This window comes from Hylobates moloch, unplaced genomic scaffold (assembly GCF_009828535.3).
Source record: "Hylobates moloch isolate HMO894 unplaced genomic scaffold, HMol_V3 SCAFFOLD_18, whole genome shotgun sequence".
Classification (NCBI taxonomy): domain Eukaryota; kingdom Metazoa; phylum Chordata; class Mammalia; order Primates; family Hylobatidae; genus Hylobates; species Hylobates moloch.
Window position 1 is genome coordinate 41,757,467 of NW_026652293.1, and position 16,486 is coordinate 41,773,952.

Sequence of the window (16,486 nt, forward strand, 5' to 3'; positions counted from 1 at the left end):
TCTTCTCTCAACTCATCAGTCATTCTCTGTCCAGCTTTGTTCCATTGCTGGTAAGGAGCTGCATTCCTTTGGAGGAGGAGAGGTGCTCAGTTTTTAGAATTTTCAGTTTTTCTGCTCTGTTTTATCCCCATCTTTATGGTTTTATTTACCTTTGGTCTTTGATGATGGTGACGTACAGATGGGGTTTTGGTGTGGATGTCCTTTCTGTTTGTTAGTTTTCCTTCTAACAGTCAGGACCCTCAGCTGCAGGTCTGTTGGAGTTCGCTGGAGGTGCACTCCAGACCCTGAGTATCACCATGGAGGCTGCAGAACAGCAAATACTGCAGAAATGTTGCTGCCTGATCCTTCCTCTGTAAGCTTTGTCTCAGAGGGGCACCTGGTTGTATGAGGTGTCAATCGGCCCCTACTGGGAGGTGTCTCCCAGTTGGGCTACTGGGGGAGTCAGGGACCCACTTGAGGAGGCAGTCTGTGCATTCTCAGATCTCAGTCTCTGTGCTGGGAGAGCCACTGCTCTCTTCAAAGCTGTCAGACAGGGATGTTTAAGTGTACAGAAGTTTCTGCTGCCTTTTGTTCAGCTATGCCCCGCCCCCAGAGGTGGAGTCTACAGAGGCAGGAAGGCCTCCTTGAGCTGCAGTGGGCTCCACCCAGTTAGAGCTTCCAGGCTGCTTTGTTTACCTACTCAAGCCTCAGCAATAGTGGGCGCCCCTCCCCCAGCCTCACTGCTGCATTGCAGTTGGATCTGAGGCTGCTGTGCTAGCAGTGAGCAAGGCTCCGTGGGCGTGGGACCCTCTGAGCCCAGCACGGGATATAATCTCCTGGTGTGCCATTTGCTAAGACCATTGGAAAAGTGCAGTATTAGGGTGGAGTGACCCAATTTTCCAGGTGCCATCTTTCAGGGCTTTCCTTGGCTAGGAAAGGGAATTCCTGGACCCCTTGTGCTTCCCGGATGAGGCAATGCCTCACCCTGCTTCGGCTCACAGTCCGTGGGCTGCACCCACTGTCCTGTACCCACTGTCTGAGAAGCCCCAGTGAGATGAACCCGGTACCTCAGTTGGAAATGCAGAAATCACTCGTCTTTTGCATCACTCATGCTGGGAGCTATAGACTGGAGCTGTTCCTGTTCGGCCATCTTGGAACTCTGCAGCACTATTTAAAATAGGAAAGACATGGAACCAACCCAAATGCCCATCAGTGATAGACTGGATTAAGAAATTGTGGCACATATACACCATGGAATACCATGCATTCATAAAAAGGAATGAGATCATGTCCTTTACAGGGACACGGATGAAGCTGGAAGCCATCATCCTCAGCAAACTAACCCAGGAACAGAAAACCAAACACTGCATGTTCTCACTCACAAGTGGGAGTTGAACAATGAGAACACATGGACACAGAGAGGGGAACAACACATACTGGGGCAAGTCGGGGAGTTGGGGGCAAGGGGAGGGAGAGCATTAGGACACATAGCTAATGCATGGAGGGCTTAAAACATAAATGATGGGTTGACAGGTGCAGGAAACCACCATGGCACACATATTCCTGTGTAACAAACCTGCAGGTTCTGCACTTGTATCCCGGAACTTAAAGTAAAATAAAGTAAGTTGACTAAGTACATAGCACAAGTTTAAATAGGAGAATATAAAGTGGGCTGCATTTCTACTGTACTGTAGCCATAGATGATGTCTTCCTTCTCAACTTTTCTAGCATTGGTTACTGAGACCAATCAAACATGATTTATTTCATACTCAGGGATTCCCCATCCAAGTATGAGCTCCTTAAAACCAAGGACTGATGAGGTCCAATTCATTTAATTCATTTCTGTAGCCTGGCACAACAGTAATGCACAGAACATGCTCTTTGAACCCATCTACCCACCTATGCTTCCATTTACTTTGAAAGAGAATTTGAGGCAGTCATGTATAAAATAGGATTATACTAAGAAATGTAAACTCACAGATATTTGCATGCACATCCAGCTTTGGATAAGATCATTTTCAATTGGCTGAACATTTAGAAGAGTTGGTAGGCAAATCAGATCATAACATAAGCAGATATTTTCAATTTAACAGTAAATGTGAGTGTGTGTAACCGAGCCTAGGTCTCACTTTCTCTGTATTCCACATTTGATCTCTCAGAAGCCTGCCAATCTCTTGACCTCAATTCCCAGTCATCATTATTACTGTCCTCATTCAAGTCCTTGTGGCTTTTTGTCTGTTGACTAACCTACTAAAACCAGTCTCCCTGCCTCTGGCCATGCGTCCTCAGGCCTTTACCCTCATGGCTTCTAAGCAGAGATTTTTACAACTGAGATATGAACATGTCCACATACTCTTCTAACCTTTCACTGGTTCCCCTTGGTCTGCTAGACGAAGTTCAATTCCTTAACATGTTTTACAGAGATGTGGTCTCTGCCCTGCTCTCTAACTTTTATTGTAAGCCATTTTTCTAAGAATAGTTTGTGCCACAGCTGAACTTCTGGACTATTTGCCCTTAAATTAGCCTTGTTATTTTTCACTTCCATGTCTTTCTTCCCATACAAGTTTCCTACCAAGTAGACTATCTGTACCCTTCTTTGCCTGGTTTGTCCTTATTTATCTTTTAAGGCTCAGCACCAATGCCTTCTCCTCTGTAAAGAGTTTCCTAACCTAGCTTTGTGCCAACTCTGTACCATGTACTTCTGTTATAGCATTCATCTCACTTTTATGAATCTTCTTTCTCCCCTATTGGACAACCTTAATAATTCAACAAGTTTGTATTAAGTACCTTCTATGGACCTGGCACTGAGCTGGATACAAAGAGAACTTGTCTTTATTTTGTGGGGTTTTTTTTGAGACGGAGTTTCACTCTTGTTGCCCAGGCTGGAGTGCAGTGGTGCAATCTCAGTTCACTGTAATCTGTGCTGCCCAGATTCAAGTGATTCTCCTGTCTTAGGAGAGTATCTGAGTAGCTGAGATTACAGGCACCCACCATCAAGCCCAGCTAATTTTTGTATTTTTAGTAGAGATGAGGTTTCACCATGTTGGCCAGGCTGTCCTTGAGCTTCAGACCTCAGGTGGTGTGCCCACACCAGCCTCCCAAAGTGCTGGTATTACAGGCATGAGCCACTGTGTCCCGCATGGCCCTTGTCTTTAAGGAGCTCAGAGTGTTCTAGAAAAGGGGATTAGTAACCAATAAGAATAACAGAGTGTGCTAAGAGCTGGAGTTGGATCTTAAAGGACAAGTAAAATTATTGAGGTGGTAAAGAACTCTCCAAGCAGGGAAAGAAGCCTGTATAAAGGCACAGAGAAGTGCAATGACAGGAGGCATGGAGAAGCTATGAGGAGAGCAATCTAGTGTAAATAACAGGCATATGTGTGGGACTGGAGGGGATAGACCATGAAGTGTATAATGTAGCCAGAATATTATCTGAGCCATGTCTCAAGGGGCTATGGGGAAAACTGAAGGATTTGGGCTGGGAAGTAACATTTCATTTTCACAAAGTAGACTATCACTCTCATCACTCTGAGAAAAATGGATTGACATAAGGAAAGATCAGGTGAGAAGAAGGTCTGGTCATCACTGCCTGCTGTAACACTTCTTCCTTGAGCAACATATGCTGCACGTGTACGACATGTTAGGCTGTGCACTAAGAGAAAGTACACCCCGATTAAGGGGTCTGCAAATCCTCCAGATACTGGGTATATGGGTCATGTGACAAAATGGACTAATCAATGACATAAAAACATCCATGACGCTATTGAGAAAGTGTCAACTTACCAATTTTCCAGTAACGCTCTGACCACCTTCATTCAGCCAGAACCCAGGTACCATGGCTGAGAAATAAGGCCCCCAGACACCTGGTACAAAAATCGGGTCTTTGCTGATCTGGAAAGAAAGATGGAAAATATGTGAAAACACTGACTCTCAGGGGTAGAGGAAGGGTTCTCCTCCTAATATTTCTATGACCATGGAATTCAGCTTCTTATTGAATGCCTTTTATGGTAGGGAAGTCACTCTCTCCCAAGAAAGGCCATGGCTCCTTTTTTTAGAAACTTTCCTGAAAAATTCATTTAAATGTCAAGGTAATAAAAATGATCATTTTGGAAAGAAACTGATAAGGTGTTTCCCTGTTGGCTCCCTCACTATGGCAGAGATTGCAAAGGTGGTCCCCATTCTCCACCCTTCCTGTGTCAACACCCCTTGCAATGAGACTTTGCAGGTCCTCACATTGAGATGTGGGTCTATCTCCCTACCCCTTCAATCTATGCCAGTCTTGTGACTTGTTTTGCCAAGAGAATGAGGAAGATGTGACACTGGGCCAGTTTTCCAAGCCTAGGTCTCAAAAGGGCTGTGTGCTTCTGTTCTGTCTTTCGCTCCTCAAACTTGGCCACAAGAACATGCCCTGACAAGGCTGCTGGGTGACAGGAGATGTGCAACAGAGCTGAGTCTGTTCGGTTGTCTCAGGTGATGTCCCAGATATATGAAAGAACCCAGGTAACACCAGCAAATATTCGTAGGTGACCAGCATTGACTAGCCCAGATCATCAGACTCACCTAGCCAGCCAACAAACTTGTGAGCAAAAATAAATGTCTACTGTTGTTTGTCACTAAGGTTTTTTATTTGTCTGTAACTTAGCATTTGGGGGACTATAATAACTGATAGATTTCTTTACTTTTACAAATATGTACTCCTCCCTAATAGCAATCCTGTCCCCCTATTGGGTGCTGGGGACACAAAGATGAATCAGAGTTCTTACTTTCAAGAAGCTCCCATCTACTGGAGGAGCTATACAAATAAATAGACAAATAGAACATAGTGTGGTTCACGAGACGGTAAAGACAAAATACAAAATATTGTGGATGGGCACAGGAGGTGAGGAATGTGCTAAAGATTATACAAAGATAGAGGCCACCATTTAGATATATACCCCAAGGCCATACCCCAAGGCCAACTGCCCAGAGTCAAGTGGTAAAACTTGTCATTCTGATTTCCCTGACTTGCTAGCTCTCATTATAAACAAAGCATAAAACATAAGCTTTATCTCCCTGTCAGCATGATTTGATGAAATTAAAACATAAGCTTTAGGTCCTTGTCAGCATGATTCAGGAAAATTAAATCAATAGACTATAGACAAACCAGTTTAAACAGTCCTGTTTCCCCTGAAAAAAAAATGTTAATACATAACAGCCAATGACTAAAAAGGTCAAAATACTTTCTCTTTAATGCTTCATAAACTGCACTGTAACTGCCATAAGGTGAGCTTCTTACCACTTGAAGTCTTGCTGATGGCAATTGGTACTTTTTGTAAGATAGTAAACTTTCAAATTTTCCCTAACTTGTTCTCATTTTATTTTTGACAAGTGGAATGGTACAGAGGTGGCTTCTTAGAGAAAGGGACATAAGCTAAGTTTGAAAAGACTAGTAGGATTTTGCTAAAGTGAAACAGGCATTCCAGGTAGAGGGAAGAGCTTGAACAAAGCCATGTGGGTAAGAGAGGTGATCTTAGTAATCAAGATAGTGCCATTTTTTTAACTTTTTATTTTATTATTATTATTATTTTTTAGCAGACCATAGCAGTCCCTTCAACTGTAAGGAAAGCATTTAAAGAGATGAACTAGAACAGGTGGGGACAGACCATGTGTTCATTCATCTGCAGTGGTACATGCTTCTCATCTATTCAGCAGTAAGGAATGCTGAAGTCACATTTATGGCCACAGAAATGTTTAGCTAGAGGGTAGGGGAGAAAAGGGAGTTAGGCATACAAGTTGTATTCCAGCAGGTCTTGAGGCTGGGCAGAAAATCTGTTCATTTATATATTTCACAAATATTTACTCAGCCCTTACTATGTGCTTGGTAATGTGCTAGGCCCAGAGGATACAGAAGTGATTACTAGCATTTTAGCATGGGGACAGACCTTATTTGTCTTGACCTCAGCTACCCCAGTTCTCTCTTTACTAAACTAGTGATTCCTGAAATCAGTAGGATTTCCAACCCCAAAAGGGGAAGGGGCGGAAGGAAGGCAAAAAACAAAAACAGCATAACATTGTCAACTTTAAATTTTGTCAAATAAGGACAATTTTTCAAATGGGACATTTTAACATCAAAATAGAATAATCTCAGGAGAAAAAAAGATAGGCTTTCATAAAAGTAAGTTCAGCTTACATTAACATATACATTCATTTCTTTACTGGTTCAACAGATGTTTCCTGAGTTCCCAGTCCAGGTCTGTGCCAGGCACAGAGATAAATGGTGAACAAGAGCATAGTGCCTCTCCTCATAGAGCATCCGATCTTGAGAGGGAAGCAGACAAGAGTGAACAATTACGCAGGTTTGGCCAGGACTTTCCCAGTTTCAGCACTGAAAGTCTTGCCTTCTGGAAAACCCCTCAGTTTCAGCCAAACTGGGACAATTGGCTACCTTAAGACAAATATTAATCAGGTCATTACACAAATATGTAATTACCAACTGTGAGAAGTAAATGAGGGAAAGCCAAAAGGTAGTAAGAGAGCACACAAGTGAGGTACCTAATTCAGTCTAGGTGACAGGGAATGCTTCTCTGAGTAAATGGTATATGAATTAAGATTTAAAACATGCATGGAAATTATTCAGGTGGGTGAGTGTGAGTGTGGTGTGTATGAGAGAGAAAGAATGCATGAGTGAGCTATGGCAAATGTTCCAGCCACAAGGAGAGCATACTAACTGGTACTTATTTTCACCACTTTGCCTTTCTTTGCCCAGTGAAAATTTTATCAAGTGCCAATTCTAGAAATTGCTTTCCTAAGTCCCAGAGCTTCTTTGAGATGAATGAGGCAGTCCATATTCACTACCACTTAGGACCCAGGGTTTGCACAGGTAGAGCCAAAGCCAAGTCATCTCTTCCTGTGTCCTGCAGCCCCTTGCTTCCAGAACTCTTGGCCCCATTTGACAGATTAGAGAGGTTGTATAAGTTGTCTATGGTTAGTACATGGATGACCACCATGGGATTTGGACTGAGGCAGATGTTGACCTCAAACTCTATGATAATGCTCTTTACTTGTATGCATAAATTGCTTAGGAAGGATACACTTCACTTCCCTTCTTCCCATCCCCTGTCCCACAGTTTGGGGATGTTACTGCATCAGCTGCAGCAAGACTTCATTAGAAGATTGTGGCTTTGCTGCTTTGCTGCTCAGAAATGTCAGAGAATGGTTTTGCTTGGCTCTGTCCAGGGAGAAAGTTTTGAGTTGACCTCTGTTTGTGCCCACTCATCTGGAATAGCACATGCTTCTCCTCAGACATCCTGTGTAAGCAAGGAAACAAAGAGTACTTCTAGTCACTCTCAAACCCTGTGTTCTTAGAAGAATCTAGGAATTCCTAGTTTGTTTTGAGAGACAGAGAAAGAACGCACACTTGTGTACTTATGTGTTGTTTAATCTTTTGCAACAAACCTAAATATCTAAAAATCTTTTTGTGAAAGCTCCTTCCATGCTGATGGCTGTCTTGGCCTGGAGGCTGCTCCATGACCCTAAAGAAGGGGAGCTCATCATACCACATTGATGACAGGTGTCCATGCAGGACACTGACTTCCCAGTAATAACGGTACTGTTGGCAGCAACAACAATAGTTGAGACTTACTGTGTACTTAGTAAAGGCCTGATTCTAAGCATATTACATGTATTAAATCACTTAATCTTCACAGTAACTCTAAGGGAAAATTCTGTTATTATTCCTATCGTACAGATATGTAGACTGAGGCAGAGAGTTAAATAACGTGCCCAGTGTTACAAAAACTGAAAGCAGTCAGGCATCAGGGTCTGTATTTGTCTCTGCCAAATTATAGTCTTAATTTTAGGCTACCATTACTTCTTTGAGTCTTTCATCTGTTCTGAAGGGCAGAAAGCAAAGGCCATTAGAGCCAACACAGACTTACTCAAACTGAACATAACCTTGTGGCCTTGATGACAAGTAGGTTAGGGAATCTTCATTTCTAAAAAGTTTCCATTAAGTGTTTCCTGATATACCAGTGAACAACAGAAGAGAAAGTATGGGTCGGGACAAAGGCCCATCGTGATTCTAGTCCTGACTCTGCCCAATTCTCAGCTAGGTGATCTTACATAAGGTAGCCTTTCTGAGCCTCAGTTTCCTCAACTCCAAAATGGGAGGAATGCAAGAATGCTGGAGGACTTTTGTAAAGATTAAGTAAGCTGTCACATATAAATGGTTTATTATATGTTAAACACTAAATAAAAGTTAGCTCTCCTTGAAATGAGGCTTGTATGATGGAATAGTCAGGTGACTGGCTGAACAACCACAGGCAATAGTAATCACAACATGTAAGGGGGTCTCCAGATTTGTCCTTGGTCTTGGTTTAATCAATATGCTTAATAATGGAGTAGAAGATGATATAGAAGAAAAGCTTACATTTTCAGATGCTAACACTTGGAAAAATAGCTTATTACGGGACATGTTCAAATCAAGATTCAAAATTACCTCAAAGAGCTAAAACACTAAGCAAAATTAAGAAAACAGGTAACATTTATTTACTTATACAGTTAAAAACTTACACTTAAAAGGTATTGGCAATACTCTCTTTCACAGGTTTGGTGGTGGGAATACTGGTGTTCATTTTGGTATTTTGTTTAAACTGTACTTAGACATTTGGTGTACTCTTTGTGTCTGATATAAATATCATTATAAAAACTTCAAAAACAATAATAAAAACTTTGGTTGCATACTGTATGTCAGACACTGAGCTCAATAAAGCTATAAAAATAAGGCAAAATATTACTATTACTATTACTACTACTACTACTAATAATAATAATAAAGTGGCATGGTCCCTTTCCTCAGGGAGTTCCTAATCTGACAGGGCAGCCAGGTAGAAATAAAAAAATAACAACAAAACATGGCAAGTGCTACAAAAAGGTAAGAGAGGAGTGCAGTACGAGCCCAAAGGAAGGAATAACTCACTGCCTGGGAAAAGAGTGAGCATTTCACAGAGGTGACCACCTTGAAGCAAGGCCTTGAACAAGGAGGACGTACTTGCTTGGGCAGAGAGGAAGGGCAGCCCAGGCAGAAACAGCCATGTAGACAAGGCTCAGAGTCATGAAGCTGTAAACACATTTTGATTTCAGGGGGCCCCATATAAAGTTCTGCATTTTACTTTAAATAAAAGATCACATGGTTTGAAGGATGGGTATAGTTCTGCATCAACAGATCCTACTGATTCTCAAAAATTCAATTTTAAAACAATTATGGTTGGGAAAAAAAACCCATTGATATGAGCCTTTAAATCAGTTAACAATTACAATAATAAATCATATAGAAATAATGAAATAGTCATTGCTAAGAGTTATTCGCATTTATCATATGCTACAGACTGTTCTAGGTTCTTCACATATATTATCACATTTAATACTCATGACAACCCAATGAGAGAGGTCATATTATTATATTTACTTCACAGATGAGGAAATAGAAGCTGCAGGAGGTCAAATAGCTAGTAAATAGAAGAGGAGGGCTTTCAGGATCCAAATTATGAACCACCAACTTATTTCCCTCTCTATAACTAACTCTCCTCAGCTACAAAATCAATTGATTGGACTAGAAATGTTTAATATCTCTTTTGTCTTTGACGTTTTCTAAGATTTCATGAAGTTGAGTCGTTCTAGCCTAGCTGTTCAATCAGAACTCTTCAGCTAGCTATTTCAACACAGACTCTGCCCTCACATGGCCTGGGCTTCATGGGATTGTCTTGGGCTAACTCCTGGGGCTTCTTGAAGTACTTACTTTGCTCTGTTGGTAGTACCCCTAGTACTTGCTTTGCTCCATAACCTGTGGCCAAGATTATTGTGGGTTTTTCTATCAACTTCATGAGTTGTATTTAATGGCTACTATCTAAAACATCTTACATTAGCTGATTAGTATTCAGTAAATATGTATTGGATACACACTGAGTTCAAACTACTGTTTTAAACATGAAAAGATATAGAAAGACAGACATCAGGCCAATAAGTTATGTAGTCTCTCTCCTCCTGAAGTTTACAATCTAGGGGGACTTGGAATTCAGTACGGGCTGGGGCATAACTCAGATACCAAGTGACTTGTAGGTGTACATTTGCATTCAGACTTAGAGTTACCATGACAGTCTATAGAGTCAAACACAGTCAGCCCATATTATAGCTGAAGACACAGGCATGAAGAGGGTAAGCAAATTGCCCAGGATCATAAAGATCAGAAATGATGGAGCTGGGAATAGAAGCCTCTTTCCATGTGCTCCTGCCTCTCTTTTTGTCTATGCCCAAGCTGGCTCCATGAGTGCATGCCATTGGCTTAGTTTCATCTAAGGCAATGTGCCCATCAGCCGAGTTTCCCTGTGGTGACAAAGCCCAGAAGCCTGCGCACACCTCTTCTGGGAGAGATGACTGCGCTCAGAGCGGGGAGCTGCTCCAGCCCCGTTTGTTCTGCCTCCCTGCAATGCCATCACTCAGAGGCTGGCCTAAGCCTCTGGCAGGGGCAAAAGGCAGGCTCTAGGCGCCAGTCGTCCTGGGAGGGAACAGGAGGTTTTGTTTTGAGTGCCTCCGGCCAGGTTGGGAATTTTAGAGGGTAGCCACAGGCATGTGTGGGACCGGGTATTTCCGTGGTGGCTCATCTCGCCCTCCAAATGGACTGTGCTATCGTCTTACTAGAGAAAAACCATTTATACACAATCCAGCCAACTCCAGATCACCACATGGTACAAAAAAAAAAAAGCACAGAGAATTTTGTTTATGAATGGAGGCTCTCAGCATTCACCTTTATTTCTACATTTCTCAGATTGAATTGTAAATAGCTGTTAATGTCTGCCTCTCCCAGGAAATAGTGAGGAGCCATATCTTATCTTAAAGGGAGAAACATGGTTTAGTAACATGAGCACAGACTTAGGAGTCAGAAAACTTGGATAATTCTGGTTTGGTCATTTGCTGACCTGAGACTCAGTTTCCTTATCTGTCGATGGGGATCGTCTCATTAACCACGGAGCTGTGTCTAAGTCCTAGATGGGGTAATATGTATAAAGATCCTAGGACACAGTATGCTCTCAAGGCATGTTAAGCCACAGATGGCTTAATTCTGCAACTTTCTGGGACAGTGGAAAAGTTTGGTGTCCAAAGAGCTGAGTGCAGGTCCAGCCTCTACTCATTATTAGCTTCGTTTCTTTGGTAGGCTCTTCTTTCTCTTCCCTCCTGGATTCTCTCCTATGTTCATCTCACTCCCTACATCTCTTAGGGTCAGCTCATCCAGTCCTATGTGTGCAATGACAATTTTTATCCCACACTCAGGCCTTGCTCCTGAGCCCCACATGGAACCTTTGACCTGGATGGCTAATCCACATGTCTTGTTCTGTAGCTCTGGGATGAAGGATGGCACGTTATATTTTTGACATTTTTGGAAATATCTCTGTCTCAGGATACCATTCTTGACTTCCTGATCATTCATTGCTCTCATCTGCCCCACAGTAGGTCACGGTGCTCTGTCAAATGTTTTTCAAACACAAGTCTTCCTGTTTCCAACTACTGCCACTACGTTAGTCCAGCCCTTCATCATTTCTTGCTTGGATTATTACAAGGGTGATGAAACTGGATTAAACTCGTTTCCCTGACCCAAATAGTGCCCTCCATCCTGTACTCTCTTAAGCCTCACTCAGAGAATCTTTCATAACTCCACCACAATGATCTTTCTAATACACAAATCTAATTCTATCATTTCCCTTACTAAAGTCCTTGAGCAGCTTGCCACGACATATGAGACTGTCTGATCTAGCTTTTACCTTTTTGTCTTGTGAAATCCCCTATGTTATCATTTCCCAATCCTCTGCCCCCATCATTTTTTATTGCACCAAGCCCATCACAAGCTAGGCCCCAGACTTAAGTGAACAACCTGAAATTCCCCTTGTGCCATTTTCTTTCTCAACTCTTAGTGTTCATAAATTCTCCTCTCTCTAATTAGAGGGCACTCCCTCTTGCCTACCCCTGGCTAACTTACACGTATTCTTCTTCTTTTTTTTTTTTTATACTGAATCTTGCTCTATCCCCCAGCTGGAGTGAAGTGGCACAATCTCCGCTCACTGCAACCTCTGCCTCCTGGGTTCAAGTGATTCTCCTGCCTCAGCCTCCCGAGTAGCTGGGATTACATGCACCTGCCACCACGCCCAGCTAATTTTTATATTTTTAGTAGAGATGCGGTTTCACCAGTGTTGGCCAGGTGGTCTTGAACTCCTGACCTCAAGTGATCCACCCGTCTCGGCCTCCCAAAGTGCTGGGATTACAGGCATAAGCCACTGCACCCTGCCACTTATTCATATTCTTTTAAGAACATGCATAACCCAGCACTTTGGGAGGCTAAGGCCAGCAGATCACTGGAGGTCAGGAGTTCCGAGACCAGCCTGGCCGACATGGTGAAACCCTGGCTTTACTAAAAATACAAAAATTAGCTAGGTGTAGTGGCATGTGCCTGTAGTACCAACTACTTGGGAGGCTGCAACAGGAGAATCACTTGAACCCAGGCGGCAGAGGTTACAGTAAGCCAAGATCGTGCCACTGCACTCCATCCTGGGTGACAGGGTGAGACTACGTCTCAAAAACAAACAAACAAAAGAACATGTGTAGGACTGAACTCAATGTTATCTCCTCTGAAAAGCCTTCTGTAGACCCTGATTTCTACCACAATGCTGGGTTAGGTACTCCTGCCTGCATCTTCACTTAACTCTGTAATTCCTGTATTGTAGCTTGTCATAACATACTCTGCGTGTGTTGTGAGTGTACATCTCTACAAATACATCTGTAATGTGTATTAACAGGTAATATGTACCTGTTTGTAAATTAAATCACTACACAAATGCAGGACATGGCTACCATTATCATTAACAGGACAATGACACTAACATTAAGGGCAATAATAGGATATAAAACACATCTAATATTATCTGTAAGCAAGACATGGTTAATAAAGATCAGGCTTACCAAATTTTCCTCTCCACTATTTGGGGGTTTCAAAATGGTTAAGAGTGTTCTCACAGAGTTTGCCTTTCCTAGAAACCCAATGTCTTTATTTCAGTCTCAGCAAAACAAGATACACACAAAACCTATCCACAGTTATCTCCTGCAGCTTAGCAGTTTGAGTGGGTGGGGAGGGCACTGAGCAGGTCTGTCACCCTACCAAACAGTCCTCAAATTTGGATAGAGGGAGGCAGCCAAATGTTGCCTGCAATGTCCTGAATTACTTGCAAAGTATTTTGGACTCCTTAAACTCTGAATTCCTTATTCTTTATCATTCTTGAAACTCATATGTGATCACAGACAAAATTTGATCCATATGTTTCTCATTCATTTATAGTTAATGCACCCAGATTGCTTTGCAAGAGAGATAGAATAGCCAAAACACTCTGAAGCCTTCCAAAAGTTCCTCCACATTTTCTCTCTCCTGTAGACAAGAAGCCACACTTGGCCTTCTATATACAAATGCCTAACTGGCTCCAGTGAGCCCAGACTGGTTTTCAGCTTTGAAAGCTCTGAGAGCTGTGTGCCTTCAAAGATATAAAATTATATCATGCATTTTTCACAATCCAAACAATCTGTGGTGGGTAAACACATATTGGTCTATTCTATGGATCATGCAAGGGAGGAGGAGTGGGTAGGGCAGAGTGGGTGCAGGGGAGAGAACTAACAAGGAGGTAGCATGCTCCGTCTGCACAATACTCATCAGTTGTAGTCTTAGCTCTATTGCTCTGACATCACGTAGTGAGGTGGATCCTGAGTCAGAACCATATCTTCTATTTCTGTCAAATCCTCCAGGAGTAAGCACAGTACTAATTATGAATTAGTTCTCTAATATGGCAAAACCAATGCTCTTTTTTGATTCTAAACTGGCTGGTAGGAAAAATAGCTCCCTCCTGCAGACTTTAGAGTTCCATTAAAAGGATACCTGAGGGCAGTCTCCAGCCGAGAGTCTCTGCTGTGTGACCTTGGTCTTTGGGGTGTTCATCTGAAAAATGGGACAAATAAGACCTCTCTTACAGATTTGTAAAGATTAAATGTGGCACAGTCTATTACTGGCCTTGGTACAGTGCCGGGTACATTCAGTGACCTAGAGAAATGTAGCCTGTGTTAATATCATCACCTCCATACAAGCCAGGGTGAGTTTCTTATTTATGGATTGGAGCTCATGTGGGGGTTTAATTTTTTTAAAAGACTTGACACTATCTTGATTAGAATTCTGAAATAGGGTACTGGCTCTAGAGAAGAGGGAGAAAGAATCAACACGATCACTCAGATGGCTTAATTTCTACTTGTAAGATCTATCAGTGGGCATAAGCAAAATTGAGGATTTACCCTGTTTACCGCATATTGTATAATGGCAAGGAGAGCCCTGCTTGATTTATATCCAAGCATCTTTTACTAAAAGTCAGAATTTCTGTGCATAAGCATCAATCATTGCCTTTTGGAAGTGTTCCCCAATAGAACCCACTCTTGCTTCTCAGGCTTAGTTCAGAGGAATTCAGGATACATCCATACAAGTCTAGACCTGAAGAATCCTGACCTTCAAAACACTTTCTCCATTTTTGGCCAGATAGAAGATAAGAAGACTAAACTGAATAGGCAAAAAGAATTCAAAACTTTCCATAGACATCTGGGTAGCTCCCCTGCTTGATTGCAAAAGTATTATGAACTGAGAGGTGTTTATCAAGTATCAGTGGAAGTGATGAGGGTGAAGGAATTTAACCCTTCCATCTTCTCTATAACAGAGGGGATTGATGAGAGGAAAGAAAGTATGATGGCTGGATGGGAGGAAGTCAGCAGAAGAGAACTGAAGAGAGAGGGTCTGAAAGTCTACATTCCCTAGCCACCTGATATGTTACCTGGGGCAGCACACGGCGGTACCTGTGCCAGCACATCTGTGGCAGGCAGAACTGCTCACAGCCTCTTTCCTGCCAGGTCTGGACTAGGCCTGTGAATCCTTCCCAGGCCTGCGTGCCTGGGAGCCACTGCAATCAGCAGGGTGACCTATCTGTGACAGGTGGGCCACTTTCACACACATTCTTCCAGCTAAGATACTAGGCAAGCCTGAGTCACTCCCAGTTTTAATGGAAAAGGAAACTGAGCTTCAGAAAATCAACTCAAGTTCCTTCCTGGGATTACACATAGGGCAGAACCAAGACTTAGACCCAAATCTGACTCACGAGTCCATATCCTTCCTAAGACACTTTTTTTTTTTTTTTTGGAGAAAAAAAAGATTGAAATAAGGAGAAGCAAGGAAATAACAGGCAGACAGCACCTTCTTCCACATTAGGTCTGGAGGCAGCCCAGGTCCTTCTGTGCCCTAAATGGAATATGTCCCTTGGTAAATTCAAGAGAGGTAATGGGATTTTCCTATGTCAGGAAAAAAGAAAAAAAAAAATCACACATTTCGGTGGTATCTTTTCCCTCTTCTCAACATTCTCTAAAAATGTTAAGTGAGGCTCATGTTAAAGAAAAAAAGAAAATGCTTAAAAATTGTTTTTCTATTTAAATGAATTTCTATAAAAGAGAAACGGTTTGTAACACAGAGGCAAGGGACACTAAAAAAGAAGAAAGAGCCCTCAGAGGGAAAGTGGATCCGGGAGGGCTTAACCTCTGCCTGTACTCTATAAAAGATCACGCTAATATGTAAGGTATGTAAACACTGCAGAACAATCAGAAACAAATGAAATGATGGCTTCAGAGTAACAGTATTCAGCTGTGGGCAACAGCCAGGAGGCAGCTTTTGTTATGAACAGATCATAACAAAATGCCTCCGATGTGAAGCAGGCCTGATTTTAACCCTTGGAACAGGCTATCTAGGGTATGAACATGTATCTGGGGCCCATCTGGACTTCCTTAGAAGAATAAAAGGAAGAAAAGCAACTGTCTGTCAAATATATGACATGATGTAGGGTACAGTCAGTCCTGCGAGAGTGGCTTAAATAGAGATTGTGGTTTTTATTTATTTATTTATTTTTATTATTTCTTTTTGAGATGGAGTCTCACTCTGTCACCCAGGCTGGAGTGCAATGGCGCGATCTTAGCTCACTGCAACTTCTGCCTCCTGGGTTCAAAGGATTCTTCCGCCTCAGTCTCTCGAGTAGCTGGGACTGCAGTTGCTCACCACCAAGCTCGGCTAATTTTTTGTATTTTTAGTAGAGATGGGGTTTCGCCATATTGGCTAGGCTGGTCTCGAACTCCTGACCTTGTGATCTGCCCGCCTCGGCCTCCTAAAGTGCTGGGATTACAGGCATGAGCCACCGCGCCCAGTCGGAGATTGTGTATTATTGATCCGTAACATATTTAGCTCATAAAGCAACCTGTGCCAATTATAATTGCTCTATCTTTTTTTTTTTTAAAGGCATTACAAATGAATGCAATGGGGGAAAAGGGAGGGAAGGCAACTAACATTTGCCAAACAGCTACTATGTGCTGTTTCATATTCTTATCTATAATCTTCATGATAATCTACCATTTCCTTTAGTTTACA

The 16,486-nt window shown here is 42.3% G+C and overlaps 1 protein-coding gene across 11 annotated transcripts in view; it reads right to left on the reverse strand.

Moving 5' to 3' along the window:
• FGGY (FGGY carbohydrate kinase domain containing) overlaps window positions 1–16,486 on the reverse strand; it is a 478,411-nt gene that overhangs the window by 177,779 nt on the left and 284,146 nt on the right. For all 11 annotated transcript variants that reach the window (XR_009210731.1, XR_009210732.1, XM_058430526.1 and 8 more), the window contains one exon: window positions 3,760–3,867. Coding sequence is in view for 9 of the 11 variants with exons in the window: in XM_058430526.1 (XP_058286509.1) it covers window positions 3,760–3,867 (108 nt within the window). In the remaining 2 variants the exon portion in view is untranslated. The remainder of the gene's footprint in view (window positions 1–3,759; window positions 3,868–16,486) is intronic.